Raw genomic sequence first — 16,062 nt, 5'->3', positions numbered from 1 at the left:
TCGAATCGCAGGAATACACGCGACGGCTTGTTCATTTAAAATATAAAACCCACGAAGTGGCGTTCAGAGCAAAGTAACACTGTGTCACGCGATGCAAGGTTCATACGACCGTGGGATGTAGGTTGTTTTGTTTACATGATGTTCTCCGACGACTTTCTGGGCTAGGACTAGTTCATACGGGGATTCCGGCAAATCTGCAATGTTTCCCGTTTCTGCGTAGGATCACCAGGGGAGTTTCCCAACAGAGTCGCTGAGAAACCTTGGTGTCTGCGCTGTCCGGGCTGTGAGAATAATCGGAATTCATTTCTGTTCCGATGAGAGATGACGGACTGACCATATTCCTATTCGGGCCTTATCAGGATCTTCAATCCTTAGTCCTCTTGGGGTTTGTGGGGTGTGCATCCTGTCGTGCAGATCATTTGTTAATTGGAAATCCAAGGTTTGGAATAGAAAAGGAGTGTTGTTACTGGAATATCCGTACTCCGTAGCAATGGGGAAATGGCAAGCTGTCCACGATCAGTTATGGATTTGGTGATTGTTTATGCCTGACCCATCAGGCATAAATTTATGGCCTTAAAGATTTTTTCAGGCATTCAGGCTCCAAGGCTCCAATCAGTTTTCATCTTGTTCAGCAAATAACTAATCACTTCTTATACTCGAGAGACTCGCATAATTCTACCCCTTTAAAAAAATGATGCCTGGGGACTGGCTCGGAAAAGCCTTTCTTGCAACGTACATAGCCTCCCTCAGGGGGTCCCCCTGTGGTATGCCCAGAACTGATAGGCTCTAACCCCTACGTTGTAGGACAACTCCTTCAACACGGGTGGTGTTTGTTTTACAAGGGCATGATACTCTTCTAGATCAGAGGAAAGTAACAATCTGATTGTACTCCTCTAATTCACCCGTGCAAGGACAAGCGACAGGGTGCGGGCCCCTACCGGTCAGGGGTACAGGTTACAACACTGGAATGCGTCAATTGTTGCATCGCGTTCGTTTGCGGCCCTAGACTACCCTGTCTACGCCCCTTACCCACTGTCTCCTCTAATCATTCATACGCATCGATGATTCGCCAGTTTCCTCGGCTGATCAAATTGATCTGTTTGACAGCTGCTCTGGAATGTCACGGCGATCCCTTATCGTGGAGCGCCAATAAGGAAACCATGGAAATGAGAGGCGGCGCGTTGCACTCTTGTCGTCCTCTCATCCAATCTTGGATAGAACTACAATGGAATTGTGGGTTTCGTGCTTGATGCAGTCGAGTGTCGAAGGGTACGCTGATGCGATTCCCCCTACAGGAGGTGCAAATGGTCTGGGGAACCACGCCTTGTTACCATGCCAGTGCTCCTAGACGGTTGGAATGTGGTCGCCCAATCCACACACTCATATACATCCCCCTCTCACTTTCATGTTGGGGAGTCTTGAAGTTGGTTGGGCGGCTTTTCTTCATCTCTCTGTATCCTCATCTCGCCAACGATTGGGGACAAGCTATACTGGCCATAATTACGACACTTTGAGCCTTATGATTGTGTCAAAAAGCAATTGACTCCTCTTTTTTAACAACTGCACTGGTTTTCGGGGACGTGTCGCTATCGACCTTCGATAGCGTCCTCGACATATTCAAGCATAGCTGTTCCACTTTTCTATTAGACAAATCGGTATATCAGCCGCCATGCGCGTGTTAAATTACGCATCACAACCTTCCTGGATGGGTCTGCTGGCTGCAGCTCTACTGGGCACTTCAACTGTGCAAGCGATAGAGCTGGATCTTGATGATGGAGGTAAGTGTTCCACTCTGGCGCCTGGCTATGCGCAACGACTAATTCAATATCAAAGATTCTATCAAAAAGGCAGCCAAAGAGGTCGCCACCAACATGATGAGTTACTACACCGGTATGAATCCTGGTGACAACCCAGGTAATTTGCCGGATCCTTACTACTGGTGGGAGGCTGGTGCAATGTTCAACTCCCTTATCGATTACTGGTTCTACACGGGCGATGATACTTGGAACAACATCACGACACAAGCTATGCTCTGGCAGGCTGGAGAGAACAAAGCATTCATGCCGGCCAACCAGAGCAAAACCGAAGGAAATGACGACCAAGTCTTTTGGGCCTTCGCTGCTATGACCGCAGCGGAGCGAAACTTCCCAAACCCACCAGAAGGCCAACCCCAATGGCTTGAAATGGCCCAGGCTGTCTTCAACACTCAAGCTCCCCGGTGGGACAATTCTACATGTGGTGGTGGCTTGCGCTGGCAGATCTTTACGTGGAACAATGGCTACAATTATAAGAACACCATCTCGTCTGGCGGGTTCTTCAATCTTGCTTCTCGTCTGGCAAAATACACCAAAAATCAAACGTACCACGATTGGGCTGAAAAGGCCTGGGACTGGACTGCCGAAGTTGGATTCATGACCCCCGAGTATCGCTTCTATGATGGAGCTAGTGACCTCACTGAGTGCAAGCCAATCAACCAGATTGAATGGACTTATAACGCTGGAGTATACTTGCTCGGTGCAGCTAATATGTATAATTTGGTGAGTGAACTCTACCTTTTGATTCCTTCCGATGCTTTGAAACATTATCTTATCTAACACTTTGAACAGACCGAAGAACCCAAATGGAAGGAGCGCACTGAAAAAATCATTGATGCTTCCAGTGTTTTCTTCTCTCAGGACGTGATGTACGAGCGAGCCTGTGAGACCGTCAACACTTGCATGGTCGACCAGCGGTCTTTCAAGGGCTATTTTTCCCGCTGGATGGCTCAAACTGCTCAGATGGCCCCTTTCGTATACGACACAGTCATGAAACGGCTAAAGGCCTCTGCTAAGGCTGCTGCCAATACTTGTACCGGTGGTATCAACAAGAATGTGTGTGGTCTCAAGTGGACAGATCAAAAGTGGGATAAGACGAAAGACTTTGGCCAGCAGATGGCTGCCCTTGAAGTCATTCAAGCGAATCTGATCACGCGTGTGGCAGCCCCGGTCACCAACGATGACGGTGGGACGAGTAAAGGGAACCCAAATGCAGGTACTAAGCCCCCCAAAACAATTCCGCCCGCTCTCGACTACGACATAACTGCAGGCGACAAGGCTGGTGCAGGTATTTTGACCGTGCTGTTTATGATTGGCATTGGCGGTTCCACTGGATGGCTGATTTGGGATTGAACTTGATCTATTTCTTTTAATATATTTCTTTTGCTTTTTTTGGTCCTCTGTAGCTTATTTCAGTGTCGACATATTTTTTGTGACTTTCTGATTCTCTTATTGATTTCCGGACGTGGTTAGTGGCGTTTTGTGAATAATTTAATCCAACATATCATTCTCGCTCTGAATTGCCCTGTTCCATTCCCCCGGATTCCCATAATTCCGTCAATCCCGCTCATACGATGCAAAGCGGACATACCGGTCAAGATGCATCTGCATCCCCGCATACACATGTACCTACTCCTCGGTCAAGCCAAGCTATTTACAATGAGACCAGCAAAAAGAGGGGTTGCATACGTTGCAATCACGGTGTATTTTGTATTTCCCCAGCTTGTTGCCTAGGTGTGATTTCGGCTTTCTCCTCTGAATTCTCTTATATATTGTCCATCGAATAGCTATCTAGCCATTAACATTGCAATATTAAAGTTTCCCAATTCAGCTCGTCAAAACATGGGTTCAGTCACGGATTATTCTCAAGTCGAGATTCCCTTGTTCTGTAAAGCGGGGGTGGTGATCAACGAAGGCCCCGGTTTCCATGTCGAGGTACAGATGGTGCCTGTGCCACAGCCAGGTAGGACCCCGATCTTTGTTCGAGTGTCAAATATTCTACTATACACAAGGTCACGGCCACTGATGCTCTTGTGTAGGCCCCGACGATGTTTTGATCAAGCTGAACTACACTGGACTTTGCTCGTCCGACATCCATATGATGCAAGGAGACCTGGGTCTCCCGTTCATGTCAGAGTTCGGTGTGCGATCTCCGGGGCATGAAGGTGCGGGTGTAGTGGTCAAGGTCGGAGCCAACGTGAAGACTTTCAAGTTAGGCGATAGAGCCGGAATCAAACCGATGATGGATACATGCGGGTCCTGTGCGCTTTGCTGGGATGACAAGGAAACATACTGCAAGGGCGCAATCCTCACTGGTCTGATGACGGCAGGTAAGGCCGACTTGAATCATTTCTAATGGTCTGAATTGCCGCTCATTATACCAGGTACTTACCAGCAATACTTGGTGTCACCGGCACGATATGCATCGCCAATTCCAGATGGGGTCCCCGACGAAATTGCAGGTCCAATTATGTGCAGTGCTAGCACTATATACCGATCTCTGATTGAGTCTAACCTTCGATCGGGGGCTTGGGTTGTTTTCCCTGGCGGCGGTGGTGGCGTGGGGATTCAAGGTGTACAGCTGGCCAAAGCAATGGGAATGCGTCCGATCGTGGTGGACACGGGAGAACTCAAGCAGAAATTGGCGCTCGAGATGGGTGCAGAGGCCTTTGTGGATTTCAAAGAAGTTGCCGATCCCACCAAAGCTGTAGTTGAAATTGCCGATGGGGTCGGGGCTCATGGGGTGTTTGTGACAGCCCCTGCTGCTTATAAAACAGCAGTTTCGTTTATCGGAGACCGGATCGGAGGCATTGTGATGTGCATTGGACTTCCTGTTGCAGGGTCGATGACGATAGGAGCCGATCCCTGTCAGTATATCTTCAAGAATCTTACCATCAAGGGCACTCTTGTTGGTAGCCGGAGCGATACTGCCATGGCGTTGGATTTTGCGCGGCGAGGGGCCCTGCGGCAAATTAGTGAGATATATCCATTGAATCGCATGCCCGAGGCTGTGGAGAAACTACGGAAGGGGGAGGTGGCCGGACGGATTGTGATCAATTTCAACTGGGAGGAGTAGACGGGTGAAAATATATATCCCGTGACAGATGAACCTGGCTCCAATTTGAACTAACTCTACAAATATGCAGGGTCGCGATCATGCTCATCTAGATCGCTTAGGCACAGTCACAATTTTCACAATTTGACGCTATGTACTGTACTATGTATGAGATAGTCCTTTGAAAGGTTACTGGAATATCGACCTCGGATATGCCGGTAAAGAGCACCGGAGGTTACCATATAGTATTTGCTTTAGGCTTATGAGACATTAATCTGCTGCTTCCTCCATCAAACTGGGCTTGTGGTTTAGTGGTATAATACTCCCTTAGCATGGGAGTGGTCCGGGGTTCGATTCCCCGCGAGTCCATTTTTTTTTCGTTTTTGCTTCATGTACATCCATCCTCTCTGAAGATGGGTAAATTTAACTTTTGACTGAATAATGGTGAGTCGAAGCGTAAGATGTGTATAGAGCAGTCCAGATCGAAGCCAAGGTAGTATACACCTTTATCGGTGTAGTTAATATGGTGAATTGAATGAAGCTCCGATTATCCTAAGAGGGGGCAAGCCTAGAGTACTACAATATAGACGCGTTGATATGACGTGACAGCCAATGTAGCGAAAATGCTTTCAAATCTCTTCAGGAAGTTTCCATTGACCGGGATAAATGTCCGGCTCGACCTCCTTTCCCCAAATTTACCAAATGGGGATCTGCAAGGGCGCACAATGCGGGGAAGCCGGGGACTGCCCTAAGTAGATGCAATCCGACGTTGCAACTCCTCCTCGCCAGCTACATCTGCCGGGCTGCCGATCAGCACCATTAAAAGCTAGTTACGTGACGCGGTGGCACTTAGTGTTGCAATTAAAGCCTTAATTTAAGTTTGAATACATCTAGTACTGTTTTCATGGGCCCGACAATTAGCCGGCACACCCACTGAGCTCTGAGGGGAAATCCTTATTAGAAGGGACCTCCTCCTACGCGTACGACGGCAAAACTGTCTCATAGTCTCCTCAGAAATGCGAACACTGTTCATTTCCCTTGCAGCTTTGGCTGTGGCTATACAGGCACAGGAAGTATACTTGACAACAACCGGTTACTCGGCTCGACCACAATGTACACAATCGAATGTGGCCCCGAAGTACCACTTCCAGCCCTTCTCGTATACTTTGAATGAGACAGTTCGGTAAGAAATACATAGATCTAGTTTACACCATCGCTTGCTAATTAAAGTATGAGATATGCAACCTCGGTTCCTTCCCCGACGACAACACGGAAATATGCCGCGCCTTATACAGACGTAGTCAAGCATTTGACCACCAGCTGGCCGACCTCAACGTGGGGCAGTTGGGTTCCAGGGAAAACAATTATCAGTGCCACTGACACGAAGGACCCATATGGACAAGCTGCGTGGTCCTCGATGTGGCTACAGGCGGATCTTCACAACTATGTATGTCCTGTGCTCTGCGATTTCTTCTTTTCAAAATGGAGTTGATGCTCACCCCGTTAGACCACCACTGGTTTATTCTCGACAACTGTCAGCCCCACACCTGTGCCCAGCAGTGAGCTGGTCTTGCCACCCCGCGACTATTTTGGTGCCACAGACTGCTATAATTTCCCCAAAGATTTTGTGTTTGGTGTTGCAGGGAGTGCAGCCCAGATCGAAGGTGCAGTTGGGTTGGATGGTCGAGGACCTTCGTTGTTGGAGAAATTGGTACCCGACAGTAAGCCGAAGGACTATGTCACCAACGAAAACTATTTCTTGTATAAGCAAGATATACAGCGACTAGCTGCGATGGGCGTGGAGTATTACAGCTTTACAATTCCCTGGACGCGGATTTTGCCTTTTGCTCTGCCAGGAACACCTGTCAATCAACAAGCCATTGATCATTATAATGACTTGATTGACACAGTCCTCGATGCAGGAATGACGGTAAGAAAATCCCAGATATCTCTGTATATGCCCGTTAAGTTCTAATATTCTAACGTCATTGCAGCCAGTGGTTACAATGCTTCATTTCGACAGCCCATTATTGTTTGTCGCCAGCGACAATATCACGAAACACCCAGATATTGGCTACAACAATGCGGGCTATCAAAATGAAACTTTTGTCGACGCATTTGTCAACTATGGAAAGGTATGATTTCTATTCCACAAGTCATCAATCCTCACGCAAGTCTGACGCGGCTTTTTCCCCAGGTTCTACTTTCTCATTATGCAGACCGAGTCCCAATCTGGGTGACCTTCAATGAGCCCCTCCTCTACGCATTCAATTTCAAAGGAGCAGACCACGTTGTCAAGGCACATGCGCAGGTCTATCACTTCTATCATGATACTTTAAAGGCTACAGGGAAAATTGGGATCAAGTTCAACGATAACTTTGGAGTGCCTAAAGATCCGAAGAATTCTAGCCATGTTCTGGCAGCCGATCGCTTCCAAGAAATGCAACTGGGTATCTTCGCAAATCCAATCTTCTTGGGTAAGCAGTACCCAAAGTCCGTGTTAGACACGCTCCCCGGAGCCAAGCCCTTGAGCAAATCCGAACTGAAACACATCCACAACACATCCGACTTTTTTGGGATTGATCCGTACACTGCTACGGTAGTATCTCCAGCCGATGAAGGCATCAAGGCTTGCGCTGCCAACAAATCAAGCTCGAATGAGCTTTTCCCATATTGCGTCAAGCAAGAAACAAAAAATGTTTACGGATGGAACATTGGATATCGCTCCGATTCCTACGTGTATATCACACCGACGCATTTCCGAGAGTATCTCTTCTACCTGTGGAACACTTTCCGAAGCCCAATTCTGGTGTCGGAGTTCGGGTTTCCGGTACACGCAGAAGCGGAACTGGAAGAGCTCTCTGATCAGCTTTTTGACTCTCCACGTAGCGTCTATTATCTTTCCTTCATGTCTGAAATTCTCAAGTCGATATATGAAGACGGTGTGCATGTTATGGGAGCACTTGCTTGGAGCTTCGTCGACAATTGGGAGTTCGGAGACTACACGCAGCAATTTGGAATACAAAGCGTCAATCGCACGACCCAGCAGCGACACTACAAGAAGAGCTTCTTTGACCTGGTTGATTTTGTGAAAACTCGACAGCCGAACAAAGACTGAGGTGGCCCACAGCGAATTTCAGGTAGCTAGAGTGACAAACCTAGGATAGACTTGATGAACGAGGACATTGAATCACATTTCCTACAATAACCGTATGTAGTATACGAAAGGTATGTAGTAATACGAAAGGAAATTGGCACATAAGATCTCCTCCCGAGGTCCGTGATGTATAAAGTAATCCGTTCTTTTCCTCCAATTCTTTGGTGTGACCCTCTTTTCTGGTATGATATTCCAAGTAAGCTGGCGAAAAATGCCCTGCCTGATCACCAAGGAATGTCTTTGCCATCATATTGATTTGGACCCTCTCGCGTCTCCCATCCAGGGACATGTATGTTCACAAATCTTCCGTTCTGCTCCGGCGTTGCCTTTTGTATGATATCCAGAATCTTCTCGGCACCAACCTCAACCGGAAGATCTGCTCGCTGGCTACCAAGATCGGTGCGAAGCCACTTTTGATGTTAGTAAAATTCGCGAAATTTGCGATCAACAAATAACGGAAAGGGCTTGACTTACACCAGGGCTGATCGTAAGAAAGGTGAAGCCATCATCCGCATATTGCCGGGCATATTGCACAGTGAGCATGTTTAATGCGGCCTTTGAGATCTTATATGCCGGTGACAATATGGGTCGAAAAGCATCAGCCATAGCTATGGAGCCTATAGTGGTCGATCTTGTATTTGGGTCAGCTTTTTAGAGTGTATAAATGGCTCATGTAGTTTCGTTCCAATGTTCTCACATGTTGATTACTGTTTTCTTCTCGCCTTTGCGCAGAAGTGGCAGGAAAGCGCGCGATACAATATGTGGAGCAGTAACATTGACATTGAATGTCTCGTTTAGATTGTCCCTATGAAATCAGTATCGTAGCAAGACTTCTGACAGGATATCCAACGTACATTCCTTCCAGTCCTGTTGGTGACCAGTCACTCACTCCCGCGTTGTTGATCAAATAGTCAAGCCCTTTCCCTTGCAGCTGGCGTTCTACTGCCGCCACAGCTTCTTTCACACTTGATTCATTGGTGACATCTAGATTAACCATATGCACTCGCCCTGGTGAGGCACTTTCAATTTCCTTCAATCGAGCAGAATTGTCCTGGCGCGCGGTGGCGATGATTGGCCCCACCTCGGTTTTCGGCAATGTGGCTAGACGGGTAATCAGCGCCAATCCTAGCCCCCGAGAAGAGCCAGTCACTAGATAGGACGCCATGGTTTGCGGAAGTAGTGTTCAGATAAATTTGACTAGCAGTATTCTAATTGGTAAAATAGGATGGGAGGTTCGAAGGAGGTTTGAAGTGTAATGATTGCGCAGAAAATATGATGGGGAAACTCCCGGGAAGAGTCATGACTCGCAGATGAACAAAACATTGTGGTTGCCTCCAAGTCTACTACATGCTTAATGTACCTGAATAAACATATATCTGTCATCTCCATTAATCTCCGGTCGGACTTTTATACGTACATAGGTTAGTAGGAACCTACCAAGGTATCTATTTGGACTTAGATTGCTATACTTTTATCCAAGAACATCTGGAAACCTATGAGGATAATTGTTAGTGTCTGCGCTTTATATACCAAGAACAACATCTTTTAGTGGGGTTCCGACAATATTTTATTTGGATTAACATTGTTTGCTAACTGCAAAAAGGACCAGTGTCATGCAAGGCTATAGATACATTATATATCATGCTTTGTGACATCGAGGTTTTCCACACTAACTACTTTACAGTCCCGTGAACATCAACACACTGCAATTCGCTGGTATCACTGGTATTTACAGGATAGAAAAAGAAATTATAACGTTAATAACGGGGGAAAAAGCCAACTGTAAGTGGCATGCTATCTCAATGTCAGGGACGATCACGTGCGACTTACGTCACCGAGTTGGGGTCCCGACAAGATCGTCCACTTGTTCTTCATTATTTTCCCTCTCAAAGCCATTGGTTTGCTAAGTTTCGCAGAGGGGTGGATCTTTAGGTGCATTGACGCCATGGCTGACTCCTTCACCCTGCCTTTGCGCCCCATCCCTGAGAAGCGTGATCGTCCAGATACTTTGCCTGTGGAGATTGCGCAAATCAACAATCAGTGGGGCTCATTTCGCGAGGTGAACGAAGATGTTCTTCGAAACAAGATTGCAGAGGAGGCAGAAAAAGATGGCCTAGATGAGGTAGACGAGAGTGACCAGGATGCGAGCGATCCTGACTCAACGGAGCGCTTGGAGCAACTGTACAAGCGGCGTGCCGAGATCACTCAGTTCGCCATGTGAGTCTAATGGTCTTGAAGTTATGTCTTCAGCGCGCGAGAACTGACAATTTCCCAGGCAAGCTCACATGGAGACCATGTTTGCCCTTGACTTCGTCTCCCTTTTGCTCTCCAAGCAGGCCCCGCGTCAGGCCGAAACCTCCATGTCGGCCTTCCTCAAGCAAGTCGCACCGCTTGGTTCGCTCAATGCCGAGGTCGTGAACCCTCCCCCGAAGCCGGAATCTACAACCAAAGACATAGCAGCAGTATCGAGAGGATGGCGGATCCAAAATTTCAACGCGGCGGCAAACAAGCTTCTGCAGGCCGCCTCCAGACTTGAAACCGAAGTCGCGTCGGAGACTCGATATTGGAATGAGGTGCTGGCTGTTAAGGATAAAGGATGGAAAGTTTCCCGTCTCCCGCGCGAAAGGCAATCTCTGGGCGTGCAATATGGGTTCCTTGAAGGTGAGCGCATACCGACCTGACTGATACTGCAGGAAGCATCTGCTGACCACAACCAAATACAGCGACGCCTGTTTTCCGCGATCGCGGCCTTGCTTCCTTACGCCGAGCTGAGGATGGGGCTTTGTTATTAGATGAAGGGTTGATCCCCTCCAAAGCCCGTTTTGTCCGGGTACGGGTGATACAGGATGGTCGCCTTTCGGGAAGCTCTAAACCGACGCGTTCCACCTTCAACGGTGACGGAACGATTGAGGACCGCATTCTGCAAGCGCGTGATACTGTTTATGAAGAAGAGCTATTCCACGAGCTAGTCCGAGAAGCCCGAGCGATTGCGAGCTTTGGCGTGACGACACGCCAGAATCTCATTCAAATTCCTGCTTCCGATGACCTCGAAATTTTACTGGACTTGGTTGATACTGATGAAGATACCTTGCAACCCGAACATAATATCTCACAGCATGGAACTTCTCTTGCAGAGGGCTTGTCACATACGATCCGGATATTGTTGGCATATGCCCACCGTCAAAACTTGCGTCGTCGGACTCTACTTCCACTGCCCCTGACCCCGAAAACGCGATCTGTTCCTGAGCACCAACTGATTCGGCCAGCTCTAGCTTACATCAAGCACATATCCCATGTGCGCTGGCTTCAGTCATTACTGAAGGACCTTTTCGGTGTTTTGCAATCGGCAAATTTGAAACCTCCAGCGTACACTGCAAGAGTCTTTTCGACAGGGAGAGAGAGACAAGACTCTCCTGCTCCACCAGTGGAGGCTCTCGTCGGACAGTTCCTTACCCCCTTGCTGTCTACATTCAATGGGAAAATTTTGACCCCTCGGGGTTCTTTCTCAATCGCGATTCACACCAACCTTTCCTCACCACCCTTCGGCACCACCTTTGATGTTTCATTCAATATGCCCAAGTCCCCGGACCTTGAGTCTCCTGGTAAACTTTCTCACAGGGAAGAAGTGGAAGCCGCCATCACCCATCTCTTGTTGCTTGATGTCGTTTTCACTATCTCATCCAACAACAGTTCACCAAAATCCGAGGGTGACAAGGACCAAGCGAAACGCACCTGGGAAGCGATTTACCCTCAACATGGTGAACTTCTGATGCCTTTTTCCAAATCAGAAAAACGAAAAAAGATGAAGATTGCTCTGTCCCGTCATGAACTGTCTCTCGAGATCTACACCGTGCGCTGTATTGACGGAACCGGGCGCGGGAATTGGGAAAAGCCCTCTTACCATTCAAGGCCGCATACTTGGAAACCATCTCCTATTGCTGGATCACCCAACCAGCCCTCTTTGATGGATGTTGTGTCCACCGAGGTGTCACTTTCGTGACCCACAGAGAGCGCAGATTGGTATCGGGCCGAACCACTCCACTCCAGGCCGCCTTGAGCCGATATCCGCTCCCCGATTTTCAATCACAGGGCTTGTGGTTTAGTGGTATAATACTCCCTTAGCATGGGAGTGGTCCGGGGTTCGATTCCCCGCGAGTCCATGTCTTTTTGTTTCTGATATTTTTTTCTTGAAGCAAAAAGTCGTGATGGCTCGCTCGCGAGGTGAAGTAGTGGGTCTATGGAAAATTTTTTCTTCCCCTTCTATTTTCGCAAAAATAAATAAGAAATGGGTTGAATACCCTGTACAAAATGGAAAAGGTTGAATTGAAATACTTCTGTTTGAATAACGAACATACCGTGCACCAGCGTGCTCAATTCATAGCTTCGAGCCTAGTGCATTGACGGCCCCTGGGACTGTGAGGGTCTCTCGGAGTCTCTTTTCGCCCAGTCCATATGCAACTGGGAGCCAATCACTGACATCCTCGCCCAGAATCATCAAAGCCAACGCCTCGCCACTCATCAGGCTGTTCGCCATACCATATCCATTGAATGCAGCAGCAATCCATTCGCCGTCACCTTCCCGACCTGTCAGCGTCGGTGACAATCGTCCGACTATTGGCAGACCATCAGAGGAATAACCCATAATCCCACTCCATGAACTGACCAGTCGCCAATCGGATGTATCGTTTTTGCCAAAGAATCGCGGGAGGACGACCTCCAAGTGTTTAACGGAGTGGTCGGCCACAAAGCTGTCATCTGCAGATATTGACTCATCAAAACGCGCATGCTCGCCGCCGAAGTAGAAATAACCGGTCTTTGCACTCTGTCCTAGGTAGTACAGTCCATATCCAAGATGTTGGGTTTCAGGATCATAGGATGGAGGGTAGTGGAAGCCCCATGACACGGCCGCGCCTTGATTTGACACAGCATTCTGAGAGTCTTGAACTGTCATCGTTCCTTTGAAAGGATGGACAAGCCCTCGTAGGTGAGGAAGGAGATGTCCGCTGTACCCATTAGTGCAATGAACTACAGTCCGTGCTCGTAGTGGACCGCGAGAAGTGCGCAGCGTATATGGGTAAATACTCGTGATGGGCGAGGCAAGTATCGAGCTGTGCTCAACGGACTCAACCGGTGTATGTGTCTCAATTGTCAGGCGACCTGGGTATTTTTCCAAGAGTGCAGCGAATACTTTGGTGACAAGACGATATGGCCAGACTGTTCCAGCAGGAAGCAGTGCTCCACCAAATGCTCCATGAATTCCATATTCCTAAAAAGGAAAGATCAGAATGACACCTATTACCACATGGGCGACAAGACTCACCTTGAGCACAGCATCCGCATCCAAAATTGTATACAGCCCCTTCTTAGAAGGATGATCCACCTCTAAGCGCGCTATGCTTTTCTTGAAGTCGTCAAACTTCCCCTGGGTCAAAAAGACTCGCAGCTTCCGCAGACGTTGCATCTCGCTCAACTCCACAGCATCATATTCTTCAATCAATTCCTGCATCTTCTCCAAATTGCGGAATGTGAAATCCACAACCTTGCCTGCCGTTTCGATCCCATGAGTCTCTGCAAGATGCATATACTGCTCTCCGGCATTCGCCGCCATCTGCCCACCATTGCGCCCAGTCGCACCCGAACAGAGCGTGCGGGCTTCCAAAACGGTTACTGTGGCAGTAGGGTGGCATTCCAAGAGAGTTCTAGCTACCGATAGACCCGTGATCCCGGACCCAATGATCACAAAATCTCGGTCAGGTGGCAATTTTGACGATTGGACGTCGGCGAGAGCATGTGGAATGTGCTGCCAGTAGGACTCAGTGGGATTGGGTCGTGGCAGGCCTGGGTCAGCCGTAACGAGGCTGAAGACTAGACTGTGTTAATCTTCCATTTATACTGCGGCAGAGTTAAGCGTGATAGCACATCAGTCAACTTCAGGAATGGGGGTTGATTGGGGTTACCTGAATCATTTGGCGCCATGGCAAAGGATGTAAAAAGGCCCAGAATTCAATAGTTTGAGCTAATAACGAAGCCAGAATCTGTAATTGATCTTTTAATTAGGAATAACTAAGTTTAATTTGGGTTTAAGATAATAGGAGCTGGTATGGAGTAGATATATGGATGTAGGCACCGTGCGGGGTCTTATCTCAAAAGGATCGAACTGCCCAAGTGGGAATAGAGTGAATTCTCTCTGGTATCCCGATATCGCAATAGTTTCTGCAAAGGCGAGATTGTTATACTATATACATCGCTTGGTCTAACTGGTTACTTCAATTACCAAAATACACGAATATACTAGGGTCTCTTGAATAATGCCGTACAACCTCTTTCGGGAAGTGCGCCCTGACGGTAACCCCCGGCCCGCCTTCTACGACGAAGATGGAGTACCACTTTACGAGGATCCCTACCAGGCCCTCTTGTCTCATATTGTGCGCAATAACGACGTCGCATCTCTCTACCTGTATAGTGAGAGCCCCAACACGAAGGTCTTTTGGGAAGGATACGAACCGCCCTACAACCATCCATTCATTCTTGCATCGTCAGAATGCCGTAGCGTGGAGGTGCTCAAGGCACTACTAGAGATATATCTGGCAGATTCCGCACTCACAGAACCCCTTGTCACGTATCTCGGGCGCATTCACTGCTCCCCAATAAATGATGCATGCGCGGCTGCCAACCGGGACCTAATGTTCTGGTTACTTAACCATGATCCACCGTTGGGAAACTTGCATGATCGAGGGGTGGAGGGTGACACGCCCCTGTTCAGCGCGGCTCAAGCATTGGGAGATCAATATAATTTCCCCGGTACGATCGCCGCAAGACATAGAAAGCGGGACCAAATTACACGCATAGAAGACTTTATTTACTTTCTTCTGGACCTGGGCTGTTCGGTTCCGAACTCCAATGTCTATGCACACCCGTACGGGGTAACAGCCCCATCCCACTTGGATCAACCACGCGCGAAGGTGGTGAATACAGTGCTCGGTGCCGCTATCCCTCACGCCAGCTATCAGATGGTATCTCGTCTTATCGCTGAGGGAGCTGACGTCCACGCCCGTCAAATGTGGTCCACTGGCCCTGGGAGCATTGGTTGGGGCAAACAAGTGACCGCCTTACATATTGCAGCTCATCACTGGAACCTAGAGGGAATTCAAGCGCTGGCTGATCACTTGGGCGAGGTGGGCATCACAGAGATGGCTTCGATTGCTGATGATTCTGGGCGGCTTCCCCTCCACTGCGCCTTGGCTGGGGATAAGGATGGCCGATCGGATATGTTTGGCAGGGACGATCAAGAAGAGATTACAGCTCACATTATGCGCACTGTGGAAGTGCTCCTCGAGGCCAATCCAGACGCACTCGCCTTGCGGGACCAGGAGGGTGTAACGGCGTTTCATTATGCGGTGACCTCCGAAGCTGGCCTGCCGAGTATTCTACCCGTGGTTAAGTTGCTTCTGCGTTTCAACCCGCTTCCTTCCTCTGTATCGAGTTCCCGCAATCACAAAGGCTGGACGCTCCTAGGGGCTGCAATCGACCACTATGCAAGACGACGCGGTAGTCCGAGTGACCAACTCTTGGAGTTACTTGTCCTCCTCCTCGAGAATGGAGCTGATGGCCGCACATGCAACGACAAATCACAGAATTTGTTACATACAGTGGCGATGTTCCCGGACACCGATTGCGCGGATGCTGCTATCATAGACAAATTAGTGGAGTTTGTCAATGTTAACCATGTCGATGCTGACGGCCATACGCCGCTTCATCTTATGGTTCGGCGTCTAAATCGGATCAACGCCGTTCGACATCTAATCAGTCGGGGGGCGAATGTCAATGTGGTTGATAAAAAAGGAAACTCTCCTCTCCATGAGGCAATGCATGGTAGACTGGCCCAGAGGGTGTTTGAGAACGGAACCGTCGAGCCCATTGACCGTGATCAGTTGAAAGGAATGCGGGCGGAGATGATCCAAGTCTTAGTGGATGCTGGAGCCTCAATGGGTCATTCAAATACATCGGGACAGACACCGCCACAGCTTCTCAATGAG

At 48.6% G+C, this 16,062-nt stretch overlaps 7 protein-coding genes across 7 annotated transcripts; 5 read left to right on the top strand and 2 right to left on the bottom strand.

The window, feature by feature from the left end:
* Positions 1–1,669: 1,669 nt before the first annotated feature.
* N7471_005310 (glycoside hydrolase family 76 protein) lies at positions 1,670–3,167 on the top strand (the record flags this gene model as incomplete). Its single annotated transcript, XM_057278029.1, has 3 exons — positions 1,670–1,778; positions 1,834–2,537; positions 2,607–3,167. The coding sequence occupies 3 exons, from the start codon at positions 1,670–1,672 to the stop codon at positions 3,165–3,167; spliced, it is 1,374 nt and encodes a 457-aa protein (XP_057137639.1).
* Positions 3,168–3,656: 489 nt separating this feature from the next.
* Positions 3,657–4,890, top strand: N7471_005309 (zinc-dependent alcohol dehydrogenase; the record flags this gene model as incomplete). The annotated part of the gene is made up of 3 exons (XM_057278028.1): positions 3,657–3,777; positions 3,854–4,144; positions 4,199–4,890. The coding sequence occupies 3 exons, from the start codon at positions 3,657–3,659 to the stop codon at positions 4,888–4,890; spliced, it is 1,104 nt and encodes a 367-aa protein (XP_057137638.1).
* A 995-nt stretch (positions 4,891–5,885) lies between these two features.
* N7471_005308 (glycoside hydrolase family 1 protein) lies at positions 5,886–7,987 on the top strand (the record flags this gene model as incomplete). The annotated part of the gene is made up of 5 exons (XM_057278027.1): positions 5,886–6,052; positions 6,106–6,316; positions 6,377–6,799; positions 6,864–7,004; positions 7,067–7,987. The coding sequence occupies 5 exons, from the start codon at positions 5,886–5,888 to the stop codon at positions 7,985–7,987; spliced, it is 1,863 nt and encodes a 620-aa protein (XP_057137637.1).
* Positions 7,988–8,250: 263 nt separating this feature from the next.
* Positions 8,251–9,191, bottom strand: N7471_005307 (SDR family oxidoreductase; the record flags this gene model as incomplete). Its single annotated transcript, XM_057278026.1, has 4 exons — positions 8,251–8,436; positions 8,501–8,657; positions 8,724–8,831; positions 8,881–9,191. 4 exons carry the CDS (start codon positions 9,189–9,191, stop codon positions 8,251–8,253), a joined length of 762 nt encoding a protein of 253 aa, XP_057137636.1.
* A 645-nt stretch (positions 9,192–9,836) lies between these two features.
* Positions 9,837–12,026, top strand: N7471_005306 (mediator of RNA polymerase II transcription subunit 17; the record flags this gene model as incomplete). The annotated part of the gene is made up of 3 exons (XM_057278025.1): positions 9,837–10,243; positions 10,302–10,687; positions 10,750–12,026. Coding segments are annotated over 3 exons (2,070 nt in total), but the record flags the coding sequence as incomplete, so codon positions are not given.
* A 375-nt stretch (positions 12,027–12,401) lies between these two features.
* N7471_005305 (NAD(P)/FAD-dependent oxidoreductase) lies at positions 12,402–14,002 on the bottom strand (the record flags this gene model as incomplete). The annotated part of the gene is made up of 3 exons (XM_057278024.1): positions 12,402–13,292; positions 13,347–13,891; positions 13,984–14,002. 3 exons carry the CDS (start codon positions 14,000–14,002, stop codon positions 12,402–12,404), a joined length of 1,455 nt encoding a protein of 484 aa, XP_057137634.1.
* Positions 14,003–14,334: 332 nt separating this feature from the next.
* Positions 14,335–16,061, top strand: N7471_005304 (ankyrin repeat domain-containing protein; the record flags this gene model as incomplete). The annotated part of the gene is made up of 2 exons (XM_057278023.1): positions 14,335–16,015; positions 16,039–16,061. 2 exons carry the CDS (start codon positions 14,335–14,337, stop codon positions 16,059–16,061), a joined length of 1,704 nt encoding a protein of 567 aa, XP_057137633.1.
* Between the last annotated feature and the right edge of the window lies 1 nt (position 16,062).

This window comes from Penicillium samsonianum (assembly GCF_028829775.1).
Source record: "Penicillium samsonianum strain IBT 33392 chromosome Unknown utg000003l_segment0_segment0, whole genome shotgun sequence".
Lineage (NCBI taxonomy): Eukaryota > Fungi > Ascomycota > Eurotiomycetes > Eurotiales > Aspergillaceae > Penicillium > Penicillium samsonianum.
This window is presented reverse-complemented; position numbering and strand designations above follow the sequence as displayed.